The 27,342-nt window shown below is 44.1% G+C and overlaps 1 protein-coding gene across 8 annotated transcripts in view; it reads left to right on the top strand.

Moving 5' to 3' along the window:
- Nucleotides 1-102: 102 nt before the first annotated feature.
- The window catches only part of LOC306924190 (focal adhesion kinase 1-like), a 108,051-nt gene continuing 80,811 nt past the window's right edge, over nucleotides 103-27,342 (top strand). For 4 of the 8 annotated variants that reach the window (XM_079502593.1, XM_079502595.1, XM_079502598.1 and 1 more), the window contains exons 1-14: nucleotides 103-162; nucleotides 1,151-1,205; nucleotides 5,903-6,043; nucleotides 7,882-7,959; nucleotides 8,390-8,497; nucleotides 9,449-9,566; nucleotides 11,432-11,462; nucleotides 11,610-11,680; nucleotides 13,663-13,719; nucleotides 17,087-17,110; nucleotides 21,281-21,378; nucleotides 22,004-22,088; nucleotides 23,141-23,241; nucleotides 24,540-24,655. In XM_079502593.1, the coding sequence (XP_079358719.1) occupies nucleotides 116-162; nucleotides 1,151-1,205; nucleotides 5,903-6,043; nucleotides 7,882-7,959; nucleotides 8,390-8,497; nucleotides 9,449-9,566; nucleotides 11,432-11,462; nucleotides 11,610-11,680; nucleotides 13,663-13,719; nucleotides 17,087-17,110; nucleotides 21,281-21,378; nucleotides 22,004-22,088; nucleotides 23,141-23,241; nucleotides 24,540-24,655 (1,130 nt within the window). In that variant the 5' untranslated portion in view covers nucleotides 103-115. Of the gene's footprint in view, nucleotides 163-1,150; nucleotides 1,206-5,902; nucleotides 6,044-6,509; nucleotides 6,544-6,692; nucleotides 6,707-7,881; nucleotides 7,960-8,389; nucleotides 8,498-9,448; nucleotides 9,567-11,431; nucleotides 11,463-11,609; nucleotides 11,681-13,662; nucleotides 13,720-17,086; nucleotides 17,111-21,280; nucleotides 21,379-22,003; nucleotides 22,089-23,140; nucleotides 23,242-24,539; nucleotides 24,656-27,342 lie in introns of those variants that run through there. The other 4 variants (XM_079502594.1, XM_079502599.1, XM_079502596.1 and 1 more) reach the window with 3 other exon arrangements.

The following is a 27,342-nucleotide window of genomic DNA, read 5'->3' on the forward strand; positions in this document are numbered from 1 at the left end:
CGAAAACATATAATATTATTTAGAACTGTCTTTTGTCTGTCTGTCTGTCTGTCCTTTTTGTGTCTTTGTCTGTTTGTCCCACTTCCGTCTGCCATCCAGGAGGTTCTTCAGAGAGATGCCCGCCAACGCTTTGGATAAGAAGTCCAACTATGAACTTCTAGAGTAAGAGTCACATTATTAACCCATTTTGACAGTTTTCTGAAAAAGCTATGTTTCTTTGTCAGTCGTTCTTCGATTTTTCAAAAAATAGCAGACCTACAAGCTCGTAGCGCGCCACTCGGTGGCGCGCTACGAGCTTGTAGATCTGCTATTTTTCAATAGCTAAAGCATAACATAATGCTAACACCAAAAGGGGTTCCCGCCCAAACTGGGTTAATATAACATTATATACTGTACATATTCATCATCGGTGATGTCAATAGGTTTTCAATGTAATGAGTCCCGGGATGCAGGGATGGTCTTTTAGACCAGGGGTTCTCAACCCGTGGGTCGCGACCCCTCGGGGGGGTCGCCAAATTATTTTGGGGGGGTCCCCAAATTATTTTTCAAAAAATCTTTTTTTTTTCTTTTTTGCTACTGAATGGCTGGAAAATGGAAATTAAGAGTTTACATCGTACACATAGTGCATGCATTAACTTTGCTTAATGATTATATCTGGATTCAGTATTAATTTCTATTAAGGTTATTTTTGCAGTCAGTTTGTATTGGGGGTGGGGAGGGGGTCGCGAGACATGGCCAAAGCATTTCCGGGGGTCCCCAGCCAAAAAGGTTGAGAACCCCTGTTTTAGACTTCAATGATGTTAGGCGTCAATATTTTTGCCATTTTTTCAAATTGCAGCATTTCATTTTATATGGTTATAATGTGCTTATATCCATGTAGAAAACAGAAGAAGAAATTATTAACATAACAAAAGCTAGCAAAATTAACTAGAATAAAAAATGTGTACAGTAGTGCATCCCGTGGATGCAGAGGTCGTTGTTTTTATTGCTTCCCTTAACTATAAAACTGCGTTTTGGGATGCAACACGCACCCTATTTTAATCTCTGCATCATTGATAATTCCTGTGAATAAGTCAAACTAAATGAATATGTGGTTATGGTCTTTGTGATTATAGTTGTTGTTATTATAATGGATGTGTTCTTCTTCTAGGAAGGACGTCGGTTTGAGAAGGTTCTTCCCCAAGAGTCTCCTGGACTCCCTCAAGGTGAGGACTTAACTCTGTTCACCTCAGGGTCAACAGTATGGAAACAGTGCATTTTATATAGCGCCTTTATCCAAAGCGCTTCACACACATTGTGCATGTAGGCGCCTTCATCCACAGGCCGCATGTGGCCCCCGGGCCGCCAGTTGCCCACCCCTGTTCTAGGACCAGGGACGTAGCTGACCATTTGTTTTGCCCTACTGGGATATAATTGTGCTGGCTCCCCTCCCGACGAGAGTGCTGCGTTTTCTCATGCAGATCGGCTACTTTTGCTGTTTTTCTTTTTAGGACGCACACACAGGTGATCGTTATTACGCGGCGGAGGGTTATTATGAGGGTCGGCTCGGCACGTTCTGGCACATTTTGTTGCCCCCCCCCCCTCGGCGTGTTGCCCTACTCGCAGTGCGTGTTGCGCGTATATAGGTAGCAATGGCACTGTCAAGGACACTTCGACACTAACTGGGGGCTGCCCAGGGATCGAACATCCGGCTGCTCTACCAGCGCACACTCTAACCCCTGAACCACCAGTGTCATTATCACTGATCGAGTCACAAATGTGTCCTCTAAACGGCTAAATACATTATAAATGAAAGCATAACCCATGTCTGAGGTGGCACAGGGGTAAGGTTTATGCCGACCCCCATGCAGGCCTGGGGGTTTGACCGTCTTGACTGGGCGCTCCAACAACCAACACAATAGCCAAAGCAGCCACAGTAGAACGAAATATTCCTCTTCTTTCACAGGCTGCGTTTCATTCCGGTCAATCAGTAGTATAAGGGTGCTGATATTGTGCATGTTGGTTGGCTGACTGGAAACACTCACTTTGGGGAGTGTAACTCTGAGAGTGTACTGGGAAGCGACCTCTCTCAGTGCACCGGTGACACCTACAGCTTAGATTGGGTTACTGCATGTCCTTCCTCTACAGCAGGGAGAGGAATAAGGAATACGTGCCTTACTCTGCATGCATTAGGTCTTCCTATTTAAACTCTCACCGTGAGAAAAGAAGCAGCCGGTGACTGACTCCATGTGTATCTAGAGGAGAGACCAACGGTAGGCTTTGGCAGTGACAGACAGGGTCAGGGACTAGTAGAAAACAAACACAACAAAAGAACATGAGTAGAGCAGCTGCCCCCCTGGCGGCTGTGTGAGATGCTTCTGTAGCTGGCTGACATATTGTGACTGTCTGCCTGTGGCTGTGCAGTGTTGTTTTTGGCAGCAAATTTTGATTTTTAGTTTTAGTCATAACAGTCTCTTCAATAGTTTTCATTTAGTTTCAGTCACATTTTAGTCACCCGGAATGTTTTAGTGTTAGTCTAGTTTTTGTCGACTAAATATCATAAGATTTTAGTCGGCTAAATCTACAGTTGATTTCGACTAAAATGTATTTTGACGGGCCTTGATGCCGTCGTAATGGTTTTACACTTGCTGAAAATAGCTGATCTACAAGCTCACAATGCGTCGCAGCGCGACGCATTGTGAGCTTGTAGATCAGCTATTTTCAGCATGCAACCAAATATAAAATGACTTATACTGGATCTCTTGTCCACTAGTCCCTTCCTAACATTTCAGTCTAGTTTTTATTTGTTGACGGAATTGTCAGTATATTTAGTCTTAGTCTTAGTCATCATAGCTTAGTTTTAATTTGGTTTCCATTTAGTTTTCGTCAGTGAAAAAACGTAGTCGACAAACATTTTTCGCCTTAGTTTTAGTCGACAGAATCAACACTGTGGCTGTGTGAGCTGGCTGACATTGTGACTGACTGCCTGCCTGTCCAGCTTAAACGGCTAAACGACGTATTACCCTCTGGCTTTGTGATTGATTGGACCTAAAGCTGATGCAGTTCCCACTGTCAGGTTGTCTGTCTCATCAGTTCTTCTGTCCTGTCTTCTGTTCTTGACTGTAAACCTTCTGTAAGCCGTCCAACACCAAGCAATATAACTAATGATTCATTAAGTATGTGAGAATCGACAGTGATCAGACTTTATATTAGTTGTGGACTCTGGTAGTTCTTCTTTTTCTTTCCATTTGTGCCACAGTTCAATACATATTAACGCATTTTGGGGCGAGAACCCCTTTTGGTGTTAGCATCAGGTTATGCTTTAGCTATTGAAAAATAGCAGATCTACAAGCTCATAGCGCGCCACCGAGTGGCGCGCTACGAGCTTGTAGGTCTGCTATTTTTGAAAAATCGAAGAACGACTGACATAGAAACATAGCTTTTTCAGAATAGTGTCAGGATGTAGAAGACATTTTTAGAATCTGATCTGCAGGTCAAAATGGGTTAAGACACCATGGTTACTAGGAGGTTGTTAGAGGGACAGTCAGTCGTTGTGTCAGTGTTTCACTAGCTTGGCGATCTCCGGCAAGTTGAGATCACCATGTTGACAGCGTCAGACATTCCTCTCTGTTGCTCTCCCTGATCGCCTTTCAGGAAGTCCACAGTATCTTGAAAAGTAGCCTATACTCCTCCTCATCACTCTTAAAAGCGGTGAATCCATCTTGGACCATTTTGTTTTCAATTGCACAGTGCACTGGACCGAAGTGAAGTCTGATTGGTTGTCTGTCGGTGCGCGACAACGACAATGACTCCACGGCATGCTTACGCCATTCTGGACGGGAACCCCTTTTGGTGTTTTAAGCATTATTTTATCCTTTGGCTATTGAAAAATAGCAGATCTACAAGCTCATAGCGTGGCACCGAGTGCCGCGCTATGAGCTTGTAGATCTGCTATTTTTGAAAAATCGTGAAAATGTGGCACAAATCTTCGAATATATATATTCTTTCAGAGCGAACATTTTTAACTCAAATCTTTGCTTCTGGAGGGGTCCCTGGAATAACATTTTCAGATGGGGGTCGGGCGGTCGGCGGCCAATTACATATAATGTTTGCGGTCCTTGACATGAAATATTGAGCACCACTGATATAGAAATGTCTGAAAACTGTCAGGATTTAGAAGACTTTTTTTTAAAAATTCGATGTCAGGCCTAAATGGATTAATTTATGCTCCGTTGTACTGTATCCACAAGCCCAGAAAGAACCGATCTGCAAGCTCGCAGCTCTCCGCATGCGCACCGCGGTGTCAGCTTGCAGGTCAGCTATTTTCGAACGCCAGAGTATGGATAGAGGGTGGCTACTGCTCGCCAGCAATGTCCAGAACAATTTAGATTGAATTCGTTTTGGCCATGTGGTTCTAGAAAGAAGGGGAAATATAGACATGAAATTGATAAATACAGTCATGAATAAATAACAACGATGTTCCTACATTCTGTCGTACATAATGTACATCGTCGTGTACTTTAAATAAAGACACGTTATGTAAGCAACTAAGCAATGCCCGGAGCGTTTGGCTTTAACCCTTTTAGGCCTGACGTTGAAATAAAAAAAACGTTCGCTCTGAAAGAATATATATTCAAAGATTTGTGCCGCATTTTTACGATCTTTCAAAAATAGCAGACCTACAAGCTCGTAGCGCGCCACTCGGTGGCGCGCTACGAGCTTGTAGATCTGCTATTTTTCAATAGCTAAAGTATAGCATAATGCTTAAAACGCCAAAAGGGGTTCCCGTCCAGAATTGGTTTAATTTCCTTTGTGTGCGTGGTTCTAGGAATAAAGGAAAAATAGACATAGTGAAAATGCAATCATGAATAGCAAACAATAATGTTTTTCTTTACATTATTCTACAGCCAAGGAGAATGTAAATAAATGCATGGGCCCACACTAACAACATCAAAGTACATTACACTATAAAGTATATCTCTGTCAGCAAGTTAAAGTTCTCACTGTTCTCACATTACATATCGTTGCTGTTTCATTTTTGTGGTTTTTGATTTTTTTTTTGCATAAATCAGTGCTATTGAACACCCTTTATGTCTTTTGAACTAATGAAAAGTCGTAAAAATCACTTCGGACCCTCAAACTGTCTGCTAAAGCAACTAACTCCACCACCTATCCCTCTCTCCTGCAAGTGACAATATATAAAGTCACAACACCAACTTCGATGAGGCAGTATTGCTTCGTTTTCAAAATATAAGGTTTTCTAAAAAAAAAATCCTGAAAAATGTATATTTTTAATTTACAGAGATTTGCAGAGATATGCAGCCTGCCCTTCATCCCAGAGAATTAATATGTTTACATAGACAGACTACAAAGAACTCCAAGTGCCCAAAGAGCACATTTTTCTAGTGAATATACAGTTATGTGGCAGTTTGCAGTAATTTTACATTATTACCTTTTTGTTACAACAGAAAACGACTTATAAATTGCTCGCAACTTCAAATTTCAATGTTATATAGCGAACGTTTTTATTCTAAAATGTTTTACTAAGGATTTATAGTTTTAATTAGTTTTCATTATCATTCGTTTGAATAGATTAATTTATTTCTACTGCTGTAAATAGATCAACCCCAATGTGATGTGTGTTTGAAAATTGTGAAAGATAAAGTGAAATTATTTCCAAAGATTTGGACAAAAAAAACAAAATCTTCTCTTATGGGGGTCACTGGCAATCTGGCATATTAAAATCTTTTCGGATTGGGGTCTGTGGCCAAATGCATATCAATTTGGGAATCCTTGACATGAGAATGTTTGAGAACCTCTGCTCTTCTAATTCCTCGACCGCTTCTGTTCTTCTCTCCCTCCTCCTCCTCCTCCTCTTCCTCCTCCTCCTCCTCCTCCTCCTCCTCCTCCTCGTCCTCATCAGGCCAAAACTCTTCGCAAGCAGATCCAGCAGACCTTCAAGCAGTTTTCCAACATGAACGACGAGCAGAGCATTCACAAGTTCTTTGAGATCCTCACGCCCATCTACCGCTTTGACAAGGAGTGCTTCAAGTGTGCACTGGGGGTAGGTTCTTCTACCGCTTTGACAAGGAGTGCTTCAAGTGTGCACTGGGGGTAGGTTCTTCTACCGCTTTGACAAGGAGTGCTTCAAGTGTGCACTGGGGGTAGGTTCTTCTACCGCTTTGACAAGGAGTGCTTCAAGTGTGCACTGGGGGTAGGTTCTTCTACCGCTTTGACAAGGAGTGCTTCAAGTGTGCACTGGGGGTAGGTTCTTCTACCGCTTTGACAAGGAGTGCTTCAAGTGTGCACTGGGGGTAGGTTCTTCTACCGCTTTGACAAGGAGTGCTTCAAGTGTGCACTGGGGGTAGGTTCTTCTACCGCTTTGACAAGGAATGCTTCAAGTGTGCACTGGGGGTAGGTTCTTCTACCGCTTTGACAAGGAGTGCTTCAAGTGTGCACTGGGGGTAGGTTCTTCTACCGCTTTGACAAGGAGTGCTTCAAGTGTGCACTGGGGGTAGGTTCTTCTACCGCTTTGACAAGGAGTGCTTCAAGTGTGCACTGGGGGTAGGTTCTTCTACCGCTTTGACAAGGAATGCTTCAAGTGTGCACTGGGGGTAGGTTCTTCTACCGCTTTGACAAGGAATGCTTCAAGTGTGCACTGGGGGTAGGTTCTTTAGTTTACACCATATACCGCTTTGACAAGGAATGCTTCAAGTGTGCACTGGGGGTAGGTTCTTCACACCATCTACCGCTTTGACAAGGAGTGGGGGGGGGGGGTGGGGGGGGGGGGGGACTGCGACACTCTATAACATGGACGTTTTGTCATCTTTGACAATGTGGCTTCTTCTTCACCAGAACCAGTAGTCTACTGAAGAAGAAGCCACATTACACATAGGCAAACAAAGCCGTTGATTTGAAGCCACCGTCAGGACCAGCAGTCCTCCTCATGGTCACATTATATGATGACATTGCTTAGTTTGTCCTGTAGGGGGCAGCGCTGCAACACGGTCTGAATCCAGGAAGTCTGTTTGAACTGAAGTGTGTGTTGGACAGCAGAACCATCTTCAGGATGAATATTATTACATTTCTTTGGTTATGGTTCATCAACATTGTAGCGGCAATAACAACAACAACAAAGGGAGAATTCAGAATAGCAACAGACAGTAGTAAGCTAGTACTGTATGTCTATTAGTGATAGAGGTGCTTGATGGTGCTGTGTGCATGGGTCCTACATCTGAATAGGAAATCTACACAGTAGATTTGTAATATTTATTGTACCACCCGGGTCAAAATAATTTAACATTACGTTACCCTGCTGTTGCTATTAGGCAATGATTAAAAACAACAACAGATAACAGGTGTTTTAAAGCGTTATGTTATACTTTGGCTATTGAAAAATAGCAGACCTACAAGCTCGTAGCACGGCACTCGAGCTTGTAGGTCTGGTATTTTTGAAAAACCGTGAAAATGTGGCGCAAATCTTTGAATATATATTCTTTCAGAGCGAACGTTTTTAACTCCAATCTTTGCTTCTTCAAGGGTTGGATTGAGGGTAAGTCCCTGCGACATACTAGCGTCATGTCCAGGGGGTGTACTTGTACATCAAGCTGCCTCACGCTACAGAAACAGGAGATAGGCTCCTGCCCTATGGGCCTGGCTCGGCAAGGCTACTTACTTTGCTTCTTGGGTCCCTGGAACGACATATTTTCAGATGGGGGGGGTCGGTGGCCAAATACAGATAATTCTGGGGCTCTTTGACATGAAATAGTTTGAGAACCACTGACATAGAAACATAGGGTTTTTCAGAAAACTGTTCAGGATTTAGAAGGCATTTATAGAATCGTCCTCAGGTCTAAATGAGTTAATGAAATATCATTCTCTCCTCTTCTCTCTCCCCTGTAGTCGAGTTGGGTCATATCGGTAGAACTGGCCATAGGACCAGAGGAAGGAATCAGTTATCTCACCGATAAGGGTTCTACAGTGAGTACACACGCACGCACACGCACACACACACACACACACACACACACACACACACACACACACACACACACACACACACACACACACACACGATAAGTTATTATTAAAAAAAAAATCACACCTGTGTGAACTGAGTGGTGCAAATCCCCCCCCCCCCCCCTCTCTCTCTCTCTCTCTCTCATTAGCAGGCAACAGTGCATCTCTCTGTCTCTGTTTCTGCCACAACGGCGCCCCTACTGGTACTCATGAGTCACACATGAGTCACACACATTAACACAAGTCACATAGGTTAACACAAGTCACATAGGTAGGTGAACACGGACATTGCTGTTCCTAAAAGATTTGGGTCTGTGTTTGGCGTTGTGTCGCATTATTGTCATTGTATTGTATGTAATATGCTCTTCTCTCCTGTCCGTGTCTCCTCCAGCCCACACACCTAGCTACGTTCATCCAGGTCCAGTCCATCCAGTACTCTGCTATGGAGGAGAAGGACAGGAAAGGCATGCTGCAGGTCATTGTGGCAGGAGCTCCGGAGGTACATGGCGCGCGCACACACACACACACACACACACACACACACACACACACACACACACACACACACACACACACACACACAGGAGCTCCGGAGGTCCGGAGGTACATGCACAGTTTGCACATGCACTGTTGACTTCCCTCGACTAAAACTGTGACCGAAACATGTCCGTCGGCTACCTTTTTTCCACTGACCAAAAAACTAAATGAAAACTAAACTACGATGACTAAAACTGAGACTGAATATATTGACAATTTGGCCCACGCACGCACGCACGCACGCACGCACGCACGCACGCACGCACGCACGCACGCACGCACGCACGCACGCACGCACGCACGCACACTACTAATAGTGAGTAAAGTGGAAATTACTGAGTAGCTGTTGTTTGGTGATGCAACGATGTCTAATTCAAGTTGTGCCCAAAACGCACACCTGTGACTAATTCACAGATGAACTACAACAACAACCCCTCTGCACCTTGCTTGTCTTTGCACCCAGATCCAGCACCGTAGCTACTTGTAAAACTGGAGTTGGACTCTCCCCCAAGACACTTGCTTTTAGACCCTTGTACCACTTTGCCCACAGAACCTTTAAATGGGGCTCTATGTCTGTGTGAGATAGTGAGTGAGTGCGTGCGTGCGTGCGTGCGTGCGTGCGTGCGTGCGTGCGTGCGTGCGTGCGTGCGTGCGTGCGTGCGTGCGTGCGTGCGCACACAGATGCTATTAATGTTAAAGCATCTGCATCTATGCAAGAATAGGCCTTTTCTTGAGCGAGTGAGAGTGTGTGCGAGGACAATATTGATGATAAAGCCTTCTCTGTGTTCCAGTGCACATTGAGACCTCTGTCCCCCACACACACACACTAACCCCTCTGTGTGTGTGTGTGTGTGTGTGTGTGTGTGTGTGTGTGTGTGTGTGTGTGTGTGTGCGTGTGCGTGCACGCGTGCAGCCTCTCACAGTCACCACCGCCTCACTGACCACAGCAGAAAACATGGCCGACCTGATTGACGGATACTGCAGGCTTGTATCCGCGGTAACGCGCTCCTTCATCATCAGGGTCCACAAAGGTAGGGCACACACACACACACACACACACACACACACACACACACATGCGCGTGCACACACAAAGCTGTCACCTGCTGTCTGGTTGGCGGTGGTTGCCATTCTGAACTCTTCTCTGTTGAACACATTGGCCTCTAGTTTTAAGGACGGTAGCTTGAACCACTTGAACCGTGTAGGCTTGTAGATCTGCTATTCTTTTTTGCCCCAAGAGATTTGGTGTAGAGAGGGGGAGGAAAAGGGAACGGGCCCGGGCTTAGACCGGCTGCTAAACCCTGGTCAACAACCACATACATAGGATTTATGTTTATCAGCAGCACAATTCATGGGTTCAGACGTTTTCACACACAGAACAGCAGAGTGGTCCTAATGAAGAGAGACCACCCACCTCAAGGACACCAGCTATTATTAGCCCATTTTGACCTGAGATCAGATTCTAAAAATGTCTTCTTACATCCTGACAGATTTCTATGTCAGTCGTTCAGTAGATCTGCTATTTTTCAATAGCTAAAGCATAACATAATGCTAACACCAAAAGGGGTTCCCGCCCAGAATAGGTCAATTCAATTCAATTCAATTCATTTCAATTCAATTCAATTCAATTCAATTCAATTCAATTCAATTCAATTCAATTCAATTCAATTCAATTCAATTGAGCTTTTTTGGCCAAAGCAAGTGTCCAAAACAATTGAAAACGGGGAAAGTATATATACCGTTGGAGGGTTACAGCATTGTGTAAACAGAGCTATGTCACATTGCGTTGTTACATACAGTATGTTATATAGTCTATTCAGGGTATAAGGCTTTTTGAAACAAATAGCAGCAAGCTTTTGCAGTCATTTTGGGAACAAATAACAGCATTTTGTCCTCGAAATTACTGTATTTAAAAAACAGATTTAAAATGTGTTTAAAGGTAGCAGCTCTGTTTACATGTGCATTTATGGCTATTATCACATTTTATTTCACCATCTTGTTCTGTGTCCTATACATACAGTACGGTGTAGGGTTGTATCAATAACGGGGAGCACTGTTGTAACATTTGCTGGCTGGTAACCATGTAGATATTTCTGCCATTTAGTCAAACTTGCACATTGTCAGTGCCACATATATATTCTCATCTTGTCACTGACGTCACATTTTGGCCGATGTCTGCAGCCGGGGAACAACAATAACAACGTGCTTGGGTTGTTTCTACCACCCTCTTATCTAGAGGCCGTTCAGATTTACAGTCTGAATCTTAACCCATTTAAACCTAAGTTCGATTCTACAAATGTCTTCTAAATCAGGACAGTTTTCTGAAAACAATATGTTTCTATGTCAGTGGTGCTCAACCCTTTTCATGTCAAGGACCCCCAGAATTATCTGTATTTGGCCGCCGACCCCCCATCTGACCTCCCCCCGGAAGCAAAGTTTTGAGTTGAAAACGTTCGCTCTGAAAGAATATATACAGACTTGCGCCACATTTTCACGATTAAAAAAAAATAGCAGACCTACAAGCTCGTAGCGCGGCACTCGGTGCCGCGCTACGAGCTTGTAGGTCTGCTATTTTTCAATAGCTAAAGTATAACATAATGCTTAAAAAAACACCAAAAGGGGTTCCCGCCCAGAATGGCTTAATGGCCTAGTCATACAAGACCAAGCCTGTTACGTGTGCTTAGTGTGCCTGTATAAGTGAGTGATATACGACCCCCCCTCTCGCTTCTTGAGGTCAGATCATATGCCTGTGATCGTTGCGAGATCAGATGGCAGTCGGCGTAAGTGTGTAGAATTGGACGAGAGCCAAGATAATTGGCAGAGAAGAGTGCTTTTAGAGTCGTTTTCTTGAGTTCGTGTTCTGATTACGAGGTCTCTCCTCATCTCTGTGCTGCAGATGGAGAGCGGGCGCTGCCATCCATCCCCAAGTAAGTGAACGTGCTGCTGCTTCCTGATTCTGCACGGCCTTTAGTTTACAGCCTCGCAAAGCATTCTAGAAATAATACATTGCAAACGGTTTTTTTGTACGATCACCTCTCCTCTCCTCTCCCCTCACCTCACCTCGTCCTCTTTAGAGTATCGAACCATGAGAAGAGAATGGAGAGGAGGATGGAGGGAGTTCGGAGCAGGACGGTCTGTGTCTCAGGTGAAGAAAGCTGTTCTCCGTTCTCATTACCTCTAATGGTGCCCCCTCCGCTAACTGTAGCCGCTAATTGACCACAAGTCAAACTGTGTGTGTGTGTGTGTGTGTGTGTGTGTGTGTGTGTGTGTGCGTGTGCGTGTGCGCGTGCGCGTGTGCGTGCGTGCGTGCGTGCACGCGCGCGCGCGCGGATAGTAAGAGAGTAGCTGACTGGCTCTTTCCCTCCTTTGCACATAAATACAGGCAGCATACATTGTGTGTGTGTGCGCGAGCCAGCTGTTTCCAATAAAGCTGTGATCTGTGTCCCTGTGTGAAGAGTCACTATCCAGGCAGATGTCCCAGTGGAGTGTCTCTACTTGTACTGTCTGTCTGTCTCTCTCTCTCTCTCTCTCTCTCTCTCATATATTCACAATGCCCGTCTCTGTCTCATTCACACCGTCTCTCCCTCTCTGCTAGCGCTGTCTGTCTCCGTCTCGTACAAACTGTCTCTCTCACAACTACTTCAGTACTGTCTCTGTGTCTCTCTGTCTCTACTACTAATGTCTGTCTGTCTCTTGTATTGGTAATTGGACTATGAATGAACGTTGAGCTGTGTCTTTCCACCTGCACGTCTAACGCACTAACTCCTGTTTCCTGTCTGTCTGTCTGTCTGTCTGTCTGTCTGTCTGTCTGTCTGTCTGTCTGTCTGTCTGTCTGTCTGTCTGTCTGTCTGTCTGTCTGTCTGTCTGTCTGTCTGTCTGTCTGTCTGTCTGTCTGTCTGTCTGTCTGTCTGTCTGTCTGTCTCTGCATGTGATGTCAGCAGGTCATCACAGTGGAGATGGTAAACTATGTTCTTTCTCTCAATCTGCCTGGAAGTTGTGTGTGTGTGTGTGTGTGTGTGTGTGTGTGTGTGTGTGTGTGTGTGTGTGTGTGTGCGTGTGCGTGTGCGTGTGCATGTCTCACTTCCTTTTGGAGTTCCTCTCTCTCTTTCTCTTGTCTGTCCTTCCATCTGTCTGTGGTCCTACCCATGACTCAACCTGTTTTTCCTCCACTTGTTTCTGTGGAAAAACCCTTTCCATCCCTCCCCTTTCCTCTCTCTCTCTCTCGCTCTGCTTCTCTCTCTCTCCCCCCCATGTATTCTGTCGTGTGTCACATGGTCATTTGTGTGGTGTTGTCTTGGTGGACAGACACGATGTCTTTTTGAAAGGTACGAGTGTGTCCTTGTTGTTCTGTGGTGCCTTGCCTTTACCCGTTGCTGTCATCCTCTGTCTCTGTCTCCGTCTGTCTCCTCATCAGTGTAGCTCTGCCCTCTCTGTCTCTGTCTCTGTATCTCTGTCTCTGTATCTCTGTCTCTATATCTCTGTCTCCATATCTATGTCTCTATATCTCTGTCTCTGTATCTCTGTCTCCATATCTATGTCTCTATATCTCTGTCTCTGTATCTCTGTCTCCATATCTATGTCTCTATATCTCTGTCTCTGTATCTCTGTCTCCATATCTCTGTCTCTATATCTCTGTCTCTATATCTCTGTCTCGATATCTCTTAACTTGTATCTGTATGTATGTCTGTCTCACTCACTCACACACTCTCATTTGTCACGTTTGTATCTTTTCTGTCCCCTCTGTCTCTATCTCTCCCTATATATTTGTCTCTCTGTCTCTGTCTCTGTCTCTCTCTCTCTCTCTCTCTCTCTCTCTCTCTCTCTCTCTCTCATTCTTGTCATTATTTCTAATGTCCATTCCAAAACAGAGGGGATGTTTTTTGTGTATTGCTAATGATGAGGTCTGAGAAGTTGCATAGTTTGTAGAAACAAGGTGAATAGTATGAACTATTTGGTATTAATGTAAGTTGTAGTAGTCCTACGGTGTGTTATGCTACGCCCATTCTCCTCACCTCTGGGATCGTATACCTGGGTTAGACTGTAACGTTGTACTGTATGCCAATGTTTATTATGTTTGTGTTCATGTTTGTGTCGATGCTTACGTTATATGTTTGTGTGTGTCTTCAGAGACAGACGATTACGCTGAGATCATAGATGAAGAGGACACGTACACGATGCCTTCTAGTGAGTGCACGCACGCACGCATGCACACACACACACACACACACACACACACACACACACACACACACACACACACACGACAGTACTGTAGTGATAGTACTTTAGAAAGAGACAAAGTGTGTGTGTGTGTGCGTGCGTATTTATATGTGAGTTTACAGTTTGTGTGTGTGTTTGGTCAGGATGTAAACAGAGTGGTTATTGCGACCGTAGAGACATATTATAAGAGTCTACTTTCGACTGCAACTTTCATCATCTGTAAGGTCCAATTCAGAGCGCTTGCAATTGTTCTCCGGAAGAAAACAAAATCCACTGTTCTACAGCAGTGTCATGCGGCGAAAACAGCCAATCTATAAGCACAAAATTGTAGATCACGCAATAAAACGGTTTGTCATAAATCTAAACCGTGATTGAGTGTTTTAGTTGTATGTTGTGGACCACAATGGAAACAAGCCTTTGGATGTTTTTTTTTTTTTTTTTGTGGTTTTATCCACATACATACATACAATTATTCTATTGGGTTTAATTCGCCTAGGTTTAACCCATTTAGACATGGTGCTACCTATACGTTGTTTTACCTTTTTTAATGTTTTTGTTTTTGTTTTTTTGTAATAATTTTAAGAAAACCATAGGTTAGGTTTTAGGAGGCGTTTTTAGAATCGGCCTCAGGTCTAAATGGGTTAACCCATTTTGACCTGACGTAAAAAAAAGAAGAAAAAAAAAAGTCTTCTGAAAGAATATATATTCAAAGATTTGCGCCGCAATTTTACGATTTTTCAAAAATAGCAGACCTACAAGCTCGTAGCGCGCCACTCGGTGGCGCGCTATGAGCTTGTAGATCTGCTATTTTTCAATAGCTAAAGTATAACATAATGCTTAGTTAGTTAAAACACCCAGAATGTGTTAAGACATCAGAAGAGGAGACATAACTCCACGTCAGTGGAAGAAATCCGGAAATCCATAAGAGTCATACACTATGTATTATTAGAGCCTGGTGTCTGTTGTTATTATTAGACTCACTGACTGTATCTGTGTGTCTGTGGTTCTCTGCATGGGGAAAACACCTTCCGGAAGGTTTGAAGTGAAGTGGTGTGTGAATTATGGAACACCATAAATGTCCAAACCAACTCGACACTCTTATCGACAGCCCTAAAATAAACCTCAGTCTTTGTGCAGATGTGTTAGTTGTGTGTGCACGTTCAGTGTTTGTGTACTGTATTAGCATAGAATATAATGTTTTTTGTGTGGTGCAACCACTCCAAGGAACAGCAATGTCTGTGACCTGTGCCTCGTGTTAACCTATGTTTGTGTGTGACTCATGTGTGACTCATGAGTACCAGTAGGGGCGCTGTTGTGCCAGAAACAGAGACAGAGAGATAGTATTGCACTGTTGCCTGCTAGAGAGAGAGGTGGGATCTGCACCACTCAGTTCACACGGGTGTGATTTTTCAACTATGCGAGGCTACGCCTGCACTAGAGTACACCAGATCACATTGCCAAAAATAGCCGATCTACAAGCTCTAATCACGTTGCAAGATCGACTATTTTTGGCAAATGTCCCCCCCCCCCTCCCCCCTAGAAACGTGCGCGCACACTTGACCCTCTTCTAGACGGCTCAGACCCTAGAAGCCACCGCAAAGCGCCAGCCTGCTACTCATGGTTGCCATAGCGATGGTGTTGTACATCATAAATCACGACGTTATGATTTCAAACCACAACCTCTTGTGCAATTATTGTTATGAGAAAAGTAGCACGAGCAAGCATGCTAATTGTCACGGCGAGCATGGGCAGGACACGGAGATGCCTTCGTGACCAAGAGCGAAAATAGCCAATCTACATATAAGCTCACAATGTCACATTGCGACATGTTAGCTTCTAATTGTGCTATTTTTGAACATTTTGACATTTTGGGGGAAGTTCGGTAACACTTTATATTAAGGTCGTCTTTATAATGCATTATAGCGCATTTATAATGCATTATAATGCATTATGACCAGCACTTATAATATGTTATAAACGTGGTTATAAGTTGTTATACATGATTACAAACATTTATAACGAGTGTTATGATGCCTTATAAGCACATTATAATGCATTATAAATGAGCTTATAATGCATTATAAAGGCGACCTGAATATAAAGTGTTACCGGAAAAGTTCTTTTGACTTTGGAGACTTTTTGTTGTGTTTTTCCTTTAATAACATGCCCCAAATAGGGACGCCGTGATAAAAAGTGGTTAATTAAGCATTGTGTTGTCTGTAATATTCCTGACAACTTCACTACATCTGAATTCAGAAAGAACCACGGGAGTCCATAATTATTATACTAACCGTAATAAAATATATTCCAGGTTACGATAATCCTGGTACTTTGGTCATGCTATAGTAGGCTACGTCCTTGTCATATCACAATTCACGAAATATTACATTATATACTGTGTGTGTGTGTGTGTGTGTGTGTGTGTGTGTGTGTGTGTGTGTGTGTGTGTGTGTGTGTGTGTGTGTGTGTGTGTGCGATCACATCACACTGTCACTCAAATATCTTCACAGTCGGTGTCATAATCACACTAAAGACCTCCTGCTGGGAGTTCTGTAACTGATCTGTCTAACAACAACACGGTATCAATCAGAGCCATAGAGTAAAGACAGAATTACGACATTGAAGGGGCAGAAAAACAGCCCGGTCAACGTGGTTCATGTGACCAGGCTGCCCATAGACTCCAGTGCATTCCGTAAACCTTGTCCCTTTTCAATAGAAGTCTATGTAGAAGAGCCTGTGGCCCCATGAAGTGGAACGGAGTTGTCGTAACTCTGTCTTACTCTGTGGCTCTGGTATCAATGTGACTAACTCTGACAGAATACTATGGTGGCCTTAGACCAAGGTAACTGATCTGTCTACACTACAGTAACATGGTATCAATGTGACTAACTCTGACAGAATACTATGGTGGACTATAGACCAAGGTAACTGATCTGTCTACACTGCAGTAACATGGTATCAATGTGACTAACTCTATAACCCGCTCTGACAGAATACTATGGTGGACTAGACCAAGGTAACTGATCTGTCTACACTGCAGTAACATGGTATCAATGTGACTAACTCTGACAGAATACTATGGTGGACTTATAGACCAAGGTAACTGATCTGTCTACACTGCAGTAACATGGTATCAATGTGACTAACTCTGACAGAATACTATGGTGGACTTATAGACCAAGGTAACTGATCTGTCTACACTGCAGTAACATGGTATCAATGTGACTAACTCTGACAGAATACTATGGTGGCCTTAGACCAAGGTAACTGATCTGTCTACACTGCAGTAACATGGTATCTATGTGACTAACTCTATAACCCGCTCTGACAGAATACTATGGTGGACTAGACCAAGGTAACGGCCCTGGGAGTGACCCTGCACCTCCCACTCATGATTTGATTGTGATGACACGTTGGTTTTCGTGGTCGTTTTGGTTTGATTTGGTTGTTACTTTCTGTTTGCTTGCTATATATATATACACTGTGAAAGTAGAATTACGTATTATTTCCTCTGTCCCCTGTCTGACCCTCTCTCCCTTTCTGTATCTCTATCTCTGTAGTTTTAATGAATTGTGTGGTTCGTTGTCAGTTCAGAACAAATTATCAGTCAAAGATTATTATTATATATTATTTGCTATTTTTTTGTAATTTTTCTTATTCACTGTTATTTCTGACACCACAGGTTTTAACATATTGTACAGTCTTCAAATAGATATACCGCTTTATACAGGTGGCGGGTGTCCACACTTTTTTCAAACGGGGCGAAATGAGAACATATGAAAACACCCAAGGCCCAACTAATGTAAGGGCCGGTTAAATCAAAATATTGTAACTTTTTTAAACCAAGATCATATAAAAAAAAATCTGATCCCCATAAGCCTTTACTTATATTAATACAGTTACAATAAAATTACTTACTTACTACTACTACTAACTTAACCACTCTAACCCTGGTGTCCCACTTTTGGACATGTCATGATGGGTAGCTAAACATGTCGATCTGCTATTTTTTAAATGATTTAGAACATTCTGGTGGTTAAGTGGTTAAAGAACGCGATCCTCCACAGATGTCTAAACTGTCTAAACGGCTTCTTACTGTGAATAGAGTGGGTGTGCTGCTTCGGTAAAGTCCACTACCATTTGATCTAGAACAGAATCTTCTAGAATAGAATAGATCATGATACAAAGAAATAATGTAAGAAAGACAATGTATTCTGAAGAGAGTAGTGTATTGACGTCTTGGACAGAATGTGACTGACGATGACATCGATGATTGTAAATTAGGTACTATAAACTATTCCCGAAACGATTCAAGTTTTCCTCAGTGGAACGAGAAACGTGGAAAAGTGGATCATTCTGAATTTGTTCTGAACCCAAAGAGGCACAATGATACTAGTCCTGCACAACCATGGACCCTTCATGTCAGTCCACGGGCTGTTATCCTAACAGCACAACCTCAGATAACCACTTAAACCCTAGCAAACCTTTTGCCCAAATTAGCCAATAGGCTCTCTATGCACACAGAATGACTGTTCCTAACTTCCGGGCAGAGTAATATAGTAAGAGAGTGGCGACACTATCGCGCTGACTCCCATTGTAACAATGGAATGCGGAAGTGCTGCATTCTATCTCGATGGGATAGTTCCAGCCATAGGAGCAATGTTTGGAACTACAGCCCATAAGGCGCCCGCTTTGCGGCGAGATCAAAGCGTGTCACTAATACTATACACTCTGCTTCCGGGCCCCTTCCCTACTTCCTTCACAGGTGTTACCGATTATGCTAATTAACCCATTTAGGCCTGACGTCAAAAAAATAAAAATAAGTCTTCTATTCTAAATTCTGAAATACCCATGTTTCTATGTCAGTGGTTTCAAAAATAGCAGACCTACTAGTTCATAGCGCGCCACTCGGTGGCGCGCTATGAGCTTGTAGATCTGCTATTTTTCAATAGCTAAAGCATAACATAATGCTAACACCAAAAGGGGTTCCCGCCCCCAAAATGGGTTAAGACTCTGTTCCATGTACAGTGGTTCTCAAACTTTTTAAAAAAAATTCAAAGACCCCCATAACTCTGAGAGTGTACAAATGGAACCAAATGGACACAATGAATGTGAGTTACACGCCCGTACGGGGGCCATTCATTTTGGAACCCACGTACTCAAGGACACTCTGAGACCCACTGGTGTAGCAGAGGTGTTTCCAGTGAGCCAACACGCACAATATCAAATCAGCACCCTGACTCTGTTGACCAGAATGGAACAGAGCCTTCATCAGTATACCGCATCACTGATGCAGTATAGAGCGTCGCAGTCCCGCCCCCTACCAGGGCCCAGGAAATGATTCTCCGTTCATTTTCCTCATAGACATTTCAGAAGTATTTATTTAAAGACGTTTGTTTAAACTCGTGTCGTGACAAATCATGACAACAAACAAAACATTTTGGGCCAAACAAAGAATTAGAAAGTAGAAAAAAACGGCAGGTTACAACCCTTTTTTTGTTGTTTTTCTTCTATGTAATTATTTGTTTGGTCCAACATATTGTGTGTGTTGTCATGATTTGTCACGACTCGAGTTCGCTTCGTACGACGCTTAAAAGGTCTTTAAATAAATACTTTTTTGAAATGTCTATGGGAAAAATGCATTGTGATTCATTTCCTGGGCCTGGCGTCGTCATGAAAGGGGGCGGGACTGCGACGCTCTATAGGTGAAGGAGCCCCAAGTTCTTTCCAAAATGGCGTGTGTGTACTGTGCATAGAGCCCGTCGACAAGCTCTCGAGGTTGTAGATTTGGTGTAGAGGGAAAACGGAGCAGACCAAAATGCAGAGCCGACCCCCGTGGCAAAGTGCAGAGGGTTTAAGTGGTTAAGATGCACTGCATTCCCAACTGTGTCCATATAGTGTTTGGATTTTGACTTTTTTTGTAGTTATACCACATTCATCCAGTGTTCTATCTGGACCCGTTGTGTTCCCCATGTGTCCCCCATGCTTAGAGTATATATGAATAGAGACGGCACCCGAGTTCTCCTTCCATCCACTTGCATTAAGTTGCTCAGAAGCGCATGAGGCGATTTCACTCCTCCTTCTGGTTAGGAACAGAGTGCATTCTGGGATTGACATGAACGCGCTGCCATTGCACTGAAACCGCGTTCACGTGTCATCATGAACGTGCGCAATGATAGTCAACGGACCAGCGCGTTCATGTTCTTGGCCCAGCGCTGCAATACCAAATTCGGCCACTATGTCCATTGCGCCTCAGGGTTTCCTCCGGGTGCCGTCTCTATTCATATATACTCTAAGCCCCCATGGCATGAACCCGGCTGTGTTTTGCAGAGGCTGTTGTGTCATTGCATGCCGTTGACATTAAACACTGCCGGTTTTTCACCAAGCTAGTCAGAGTACTCTCTATGCATAGCTCCCGCAAGGCCTATTCATAGTCTGGATTTTCGGTGGTGAGCTGTAATAACGTGGAGCGGTGGTGAGTAAAAACAGAGAGAAGGGCTGGGGAGAGCAGTGGTTTTGCTCTTCACTGCGGCTTCAGTGACGTCATGTTGTAGTTCGGTGGTCACTGGTCACCTCACCTCCGAAAATATTAGACTATGAATAACGCTTCAGTGGCGTGGAACACAGTTGTGCGGTTGATTAATTAAAGTGTTGTACACATGTTATAATTAGGGATGGAGCTGGAAACCCCTGAGCCCATTACAAAAACTCGATAACAAATTCATCGAGTGCCCCGTATCAATACGCTTTGGGCTTATCGAGCCTGTTATCGAGCATGACGGCCCGTGACGTCATGTTTAAACAATCAAGACAAGGGTAGGTACCCTCACAAAAAACATGCAGTAATCCTGGTCTCTAAACTGCCTCCCCCTGGCCAGCCGGGGCGCCTGATGGAGGGGAAAGGAACTGGTTGGAATAACGTGTTCCTTCCACGTGCTACGTCCAACCAGGGAAACTCCCCCCCTGTCAGGTGTAAAGGAGCAACTTGGACACTCAGGCATGAAGGAAGCATGAGTTCAAGTCCGTTGCTCTCCCCATGTCCCCCATATATGGGGACTAGGTTGGCGGAGGGTGTGTAGAGCCCAGGATCACATTAGATAATTGACACAGGGGTGAAAAATGGGTTACAAAATCGTGGGATAAAAAAATATGAATACAAAAAAAAACAATCAAGACAAGAGGCAATGAAATAAATAATTCAAATCACCCACGCTGGCACAAACATGTATTTTTTTTTTTTTCAGCCTTTTTTTCAAAATAAAAATAAATTGTCGTCTCACGTCTTTCCACGAGACATTAGAAAACGCTCAATAGTGGGCTCGATAAAAGCCTTAAGCCTGGCTCAATAAGCAGGATCGATAAGAGCTCCATCCCTACTTCTAATGGCTCCACACAGGAGGAGAAACACTCTGACAAGCTCGGTTAAATAACAGGCCACGATCACTATATGACCACGAACAATATGGATGTGTTGGACCTTAAGGCCTATACTCTTTGTTTTCTGTGTGTGTGTCCGTGTGTCCAGCACGGGACTATGAGATCCAGAGAGATCGCATTGAGTTGGGTCGCTGCATCGGAGAAGGCCAATTTGGAGATGTCCACCAAGGAGTCTACATCAGCCCGGTACGCACGCCACGCACGCCACACACACGCACGCACACACACACAAAGAGAGGTGACATTGTGATTTTAATAACTGCATTTCTGATGCTATCTCACGTGAACAAATTTATTTGGGGGCTCTCGGTTGGCGCAGAGGTAAAGTTCCTGTGTAAAGTTCCAGAGATAAATGTTTTTATGTCTGGGATTTGTCCTCTGTGAATATATACAGTATTTCCCATCAGTTTCATTTTGATATAAAAGCCTCTTTCAATTTGTTTCTTTCATTTTCTAACTCTCCTTATTGGGCCAGCTGATGCTCAGTAGATATTGTGTATTAACCTAGTTTGGGCATTATGTTATGCTTTAGCTATTGAAAAATATCAGATCTACAAGCTCATAGCGAGTGGCGCGCTACGAGCTTGTAGGTCTGCTATTTTTGAAAAATCGAAGAACGACTGACATAGAAACATAGCTTTTTCAGAAAACTGTCAGAATGTAGAAGACATTTTTAGAATCTGATCTCAGGTCAAAATGGGTTAATGTTTCTAGGGGTTTAGAGAATGACCCCCCCCCCCCCACCACCACACACACACACACACACACACACACACACACACACAATAAATATTGCTGTTTGTTTGTTCAGGAGAATCCAGCTCTGTCCGTGGCCGTCAAGACCTGCAAGAACTCTACCTCAGACAGCGTCCGGGAGAAGTTCCTCCAGGAAGCCTGTAAGTCCTGGCTCACTTCTACTAATTAGATCCATCACAGAAACATTATGTTGATCTCTAGCAACAACCACACAATAAGGAAAAATCTAATCTAAACATCTAGTTTGAATTGGCACCAAAATGCACAATAAAACGTAAGACTTAAAGTTTTTTCACGCGACATAACAGCTTCCACATTGGCTTCCACAATAAGCAAATAATGCAATCTGAGTGTGGCTAAATACATACAATAAATACATATTGCAGTCTATTTCAAAAAATAGAGAAGATCTACGAGCCTCATTTTCAAGTTTCTTTGAAAGTCTTTGTGAATGTTTGTTCACCTATAATGCCGTGCCCAAAACAGGCCCGCCAGGTTGAAAGGGTATTGCATGGTAACACTTAACCTAAAGGTCGGTTGTATAAGTAAAGAATAATATCTGGCTAGTGAGTTGATCAAATAGAATCCATTTTCGGGTCCTGCTTCGTCTATTTCTCGCTCAAATGTTTTCAAAAACATTTTTGAGAGCAATGTTTAGCTGTAAATGACATTGTGTGTCGCTAGTGTGTGTGTGTGTGTGTTTACATGGCATGTCATGTTGGAAACAGTAAATCAAGCGGGGCGCAGCTGGTGCTCAGAGGGTTTGATGAGATAACTCACCGCTGAATTAAGCGATTGACCAATCCGAATCAAGCATTCAACCAAGCCATGTAATAATGCCATCATAATTGCATTCATAATGCATTATACTGCACTTATATTGCATATAACATTCATAACGAGAGTTATAAAGCCTTACGAGTATGCATAACAACTTCTACCATGGTATATGAATTATTAAGTGCTGGTCATTATAAGCTCAGTGGAACAGAACATATAACCATAACTTCAGTTAGTTATAAGGTGTCTTTTTTTGGTAACTGACTGTGTGTGTGTGTGTGTGTGTGTGTGTGTGTGTGTGTGTGTGTGTGTGTGTGTGTGTGGGCGTGTGGGCGTGTGTGGGCGTGTGTGTGTGGGCGTGTCTGTGTGTGTGTGTGTGTGTGTGTGTGTGTGTGTGTGTGTGTGCGTACAGTGACCATGCGTCAGTTCGACCACCCTCACATAGTGAAGCTGATGGGCGTCATCACAGAGAACCCTGTGTGGATCATCATGGAGCTGTGCACTCTGGGAGAGGTAGTTTTTACTGTAACTCTCCCTCCCTCCCTCCCTCCACCAGGGCTGCAACTAAGGCTTATTTTCAGTATTCATTACCTTGATTAACACCCCGAGCGGCAAGAACGGAGTTCTCCGTCCTATCAAATAGTAAAGCCCAGCGCTCAGGACGGAGATTAACCGTCAAAATTTGAAAAAAATTCTTCTAAATCCTGACCCCCATCTGAAAATATGTTATTCCAGGAACCCCTCAGAAGCAAAGATTTGAGTTAAAAATGTTCTCTCTGAAAGAATATATATTCAAAGATTTGTGCCACATTTTCACGATTTTTCAAAAATAGCAGACCTACAAGCTCGTAGAGCGCTATGAGCTTGTAGATCTGCTATTTTTCAATAGCTAAAGTATAACATAATGCTTAAAACACCAAAAGGGGTTCCCGCCCAGAATGGGTTAATAAAAGGACGGAGATTTATTGATATCAAAACACAGGCTGGGAGCGTCTGTTGCACAATATTCGATGTTATTTCCGGTTGGGACGTCATCGAAAATGTGTGCCCCCCCCCCATTTTAGCCGATCAGATCGAAAATCTTGAACGTGAATAACTCTTGATCTAAATCAATCCGTCCAATTCTAAGCAAAGATTATGTTTTAGACCGGCCCATCGCGGTCCCGTCGCTAGTCGCGTTAGAATTAATCATACCTCCCGTTGTTGTCGATCGCCTCTGGGGTGTTTTGGCTACATCTAGCTACTTCAGCTACATCCGGGATAGCGCCTGGTGCGTCGCTAAAATGTGCTCCGCTGCTGTAAATCGCTGGGCGCTCTGTCCAAAATACCCCCGGGCGTTCTAGGTGTTAATCTGTATGATTAACCCATTCTGGACGGGAACCCCTTTTGGTGTTTTAACTAAGCATTATGTTATACTTTAGCTATTGAAAAATAGCAGATCTACAAGCTCATAGCGCGCCACCGAGTGGCATGCTACGAGCTTGTAGATCTGCTATTTTTCAATAGCTAAATTATCAAATTTCAATAGCTTGTAGGTCTGCTATTTTTGAAAAATCGTGAAAATATTTATTTCAGAAAACTGGAGGATTTAGAAGAATTTCTTTTAAATTTCGAGGTCAGGCCTAAATGTATTAAAGGGAGTCTATGTGATATGTTTTAGCTTACAAATATGTTGTGTTGTTCATGTCAAGCTCTATTCTAATAATGTTGTTTTGTTCATGTCAAGCTCTATTCTAATAATCAAGTAACGATAATCAATGCTACCTGTACCCGTCTCAGAGTGTGACGTCTCTCTCTCTCCTCGTCCACAGCTGCGTTCCTTCCTGCAGGTGAGGAAGTACAGCCTGGAACTGTCCTCTCTCATCCTGTACTCGTACCAGCTGAGCACCGCGCTGGCCTACCTGGAGAGCAAACGATTCGTACACAGGTAACTGTCCTCTCTCATCCTGTACTCGTACCAGCTGAGCACCGCGCTGGCCTACCTGGAGAGCAAACGATTCGTACACAGGTAACTGTCCTCTCTCATCCTGTACTCGTACCAGCTGAGCACCGAGCTGGCCTACCTGGAGAGCAAACGATTCGTACACAGGTAACTGTCCTCTCTCATCCTGTACTCGTACCAGCTGAGCACGGCGCTGGCCTACCTGGAGAGCAAACGATTCGTACACAGGTAACTGTCCTCTCTCATCCTGTACTCGTACCAGCTGAGCACGGCGCTGGCCTACCTGGAGAGCAAACGATTCGTACACAGGTAACTGTCCTCTCTCATCCGGTACTCGTACCAGCTGAGCACGGCGCTGGCCTACCTGGAGAGCAAACGATTCGTACACAGGTAACTGTCCTCTCTCATCCGGTACTCGTACCAGCTGAGCACGGCGCTGGCCTACCTGGAGAGCAAACGATTCGTACACAGGTAACTGTCCTCTCTCATCCTGTACTCGTACCAGCTGAGCACCGCGCTGGCCTACCTGGAGAGCAAACGATTCGTACACAGGTAACTGTCCTCTCTCATCCTGTACTCGTACCAGCTGAGCACCGAGCTGGCCTACCTGGAGAGCAAACGATTCGTACACAGGTAACTGTCCTCTCTCATCCTGTACTCGTACCAGCTGAGCACGGCGCTGGCCTACCTGGAGAGCAAACGATTCGTACACAGGTAACTGTCCTCTCTCATCCTGTACTCGTACCAGCTGAGCACGGCGCTGGCCTACCTGGAGAGCAAACGATTCGTACACAGGTAACTGTCCTCTCTCATCCTGTACTCGTACCAGCTGAGCACCGAGCTGGCCTACCTGGAGAGCAAACGATTCGTACACAGGTAACTGTCCTCTCTCATCCTGTACTCGTACCAGCTGAGCACCGCGCTGGCCTACCTGGAGAGCAAACGATTCGTACACAGGTAACTGTCCTCTCTCATCCTGTACTCGTACCAGCTGAGCACGGCGCTGGCCTACCTGGAGAGCAAACGATTCGTACACAGGTAACTGTCCTCTCTCATCCTGTACTCGTACCAGCTGAGCACGGCGCTGGCCTACCTGGAGAGCAAACGATTCGTACACAGGTAACTGTCCTCTCTCATCCTGTACTCGTACCAGCTGAGCACGGCGCTGGCCTACCTGGAGAGCAAACGATTCGTACACAGGTAACTGTCCTCTCTCATCCTGTACTCGTACCAGCTGAGCACGGCGCTGGCCTACCTGGAGAGCAAACGATTCGTACACAGGTAACTGTAACAGCGGCGCGCTGCTCCAACATGATGGAAACAATGGATTCCATGGGAAAGAAAATGCTTCCTTAGATTTGTTGCTCTCGTGTCCTTAGTCATGTTTTCTGAAAAACTGACATGTTTCTGTATCAGTGGTGCTCAACCTTTTTCATGCCAAGGACCCCCAGAATTATCTGCATTTGGCCGCGGACCCCCTATCTGAAAATGTGTTGTTCCAGGGGACCCCCCCACCCCCCCCACAAGCAAAGATATGAGTTAAAAACATCCACTGTGACAATCAGGCATTAAAGATACTAGAGCGGTGCCCGATGGGCACTGGCCTACTTGGAATGATGCAAGTTGGAAATGCATGCCCCACCCAGATATTATGTCTGTGTCCCATTTATGCCATATTATATGGAGTTCTTTCAACTTCTTTGTCAGGCATGCCCAAATATGGAGTATATGCGTCAGAATGATGTCAGAACAGGCCAGCTCCATATATGGACACTGGGCAGGGGCCTTTTTGGGGCGGTTCTGGATAACCGTGGGTCCGACCGACTCGACATCGGGCACTGCACTCCCTGTGGGGGTGTGGAACGCATGTGTCGAATTTGAAGTCGGTGGGGCGAACGTTTCTCAAATTACGTGGATTACAGACAGACGTACGTAGACATATGTACACACACACACAGAGACTTAGTGCATTTATAGTTTATAGTGCCATACGTTGGTTGCTTTGTAGGCAGACATTAGTGTTTTGTTTAGTGTTTTGTGCGGGAGCGAATGGAGGGAAGGGAGAAGGGTGGAGACTTGAACATTTGGAGCTGGGTTCCTTCAGGTAGCTCAAGTTGTGTGTTTAAGATCTCCGTAATATTATTTGAGAACGTTGTTGTTCTTTTGACGCCGATGGTCTATCTCCCGTCGGAGATTAGAGATGTCCATCTGCTTGTTAGTTCATGTCTCAGCTCTTCTATTTGACAGTTTTTATTTCTTGCCGATAGTGACAAGTACAATTCCCTGACTCTGTGTGTGTGTGTTCTCTGTGTCTTTCTCGTGTTCAGGGGCTTATTCCATGTTCATGTTTGTTCAAGTTTCATATTAGACTAGTGCTTTTACACCATTGTTTGCGTCTCCCACCCATATCTTATTTTGTCCATTGAGTTTTAAGTATGGTGTGGGTTTATTTTGACTGACTCTAGAGGGCTGTGTACTTTAATGACATAACACATCTCTTAAAGCCATTAGAATAAGAAATAGCAACGAATAGCACATCTGAGTGTGGTGGGGGTGGATGCAAGAGTAGAGAATATGATCACCATTCATTCTAATAAGACAACAGGGTGTCTCTCTGTGAGGGATAAACGAACAGCCTCAGCCACGACTCCCCCACACGTCATCTCTCCATC

The sequence above is a fragment of the Electrona antarctica genome, assembly GCF_951216825.1.
Source record: "Electrona antarctica genome assembly, chromosome: 6".
NCBI lineage: Eukaryota > Metazoa > Chordata > Actinopteri > Myctophiformes > Myctophidae > Electrona > Electrona antarctica.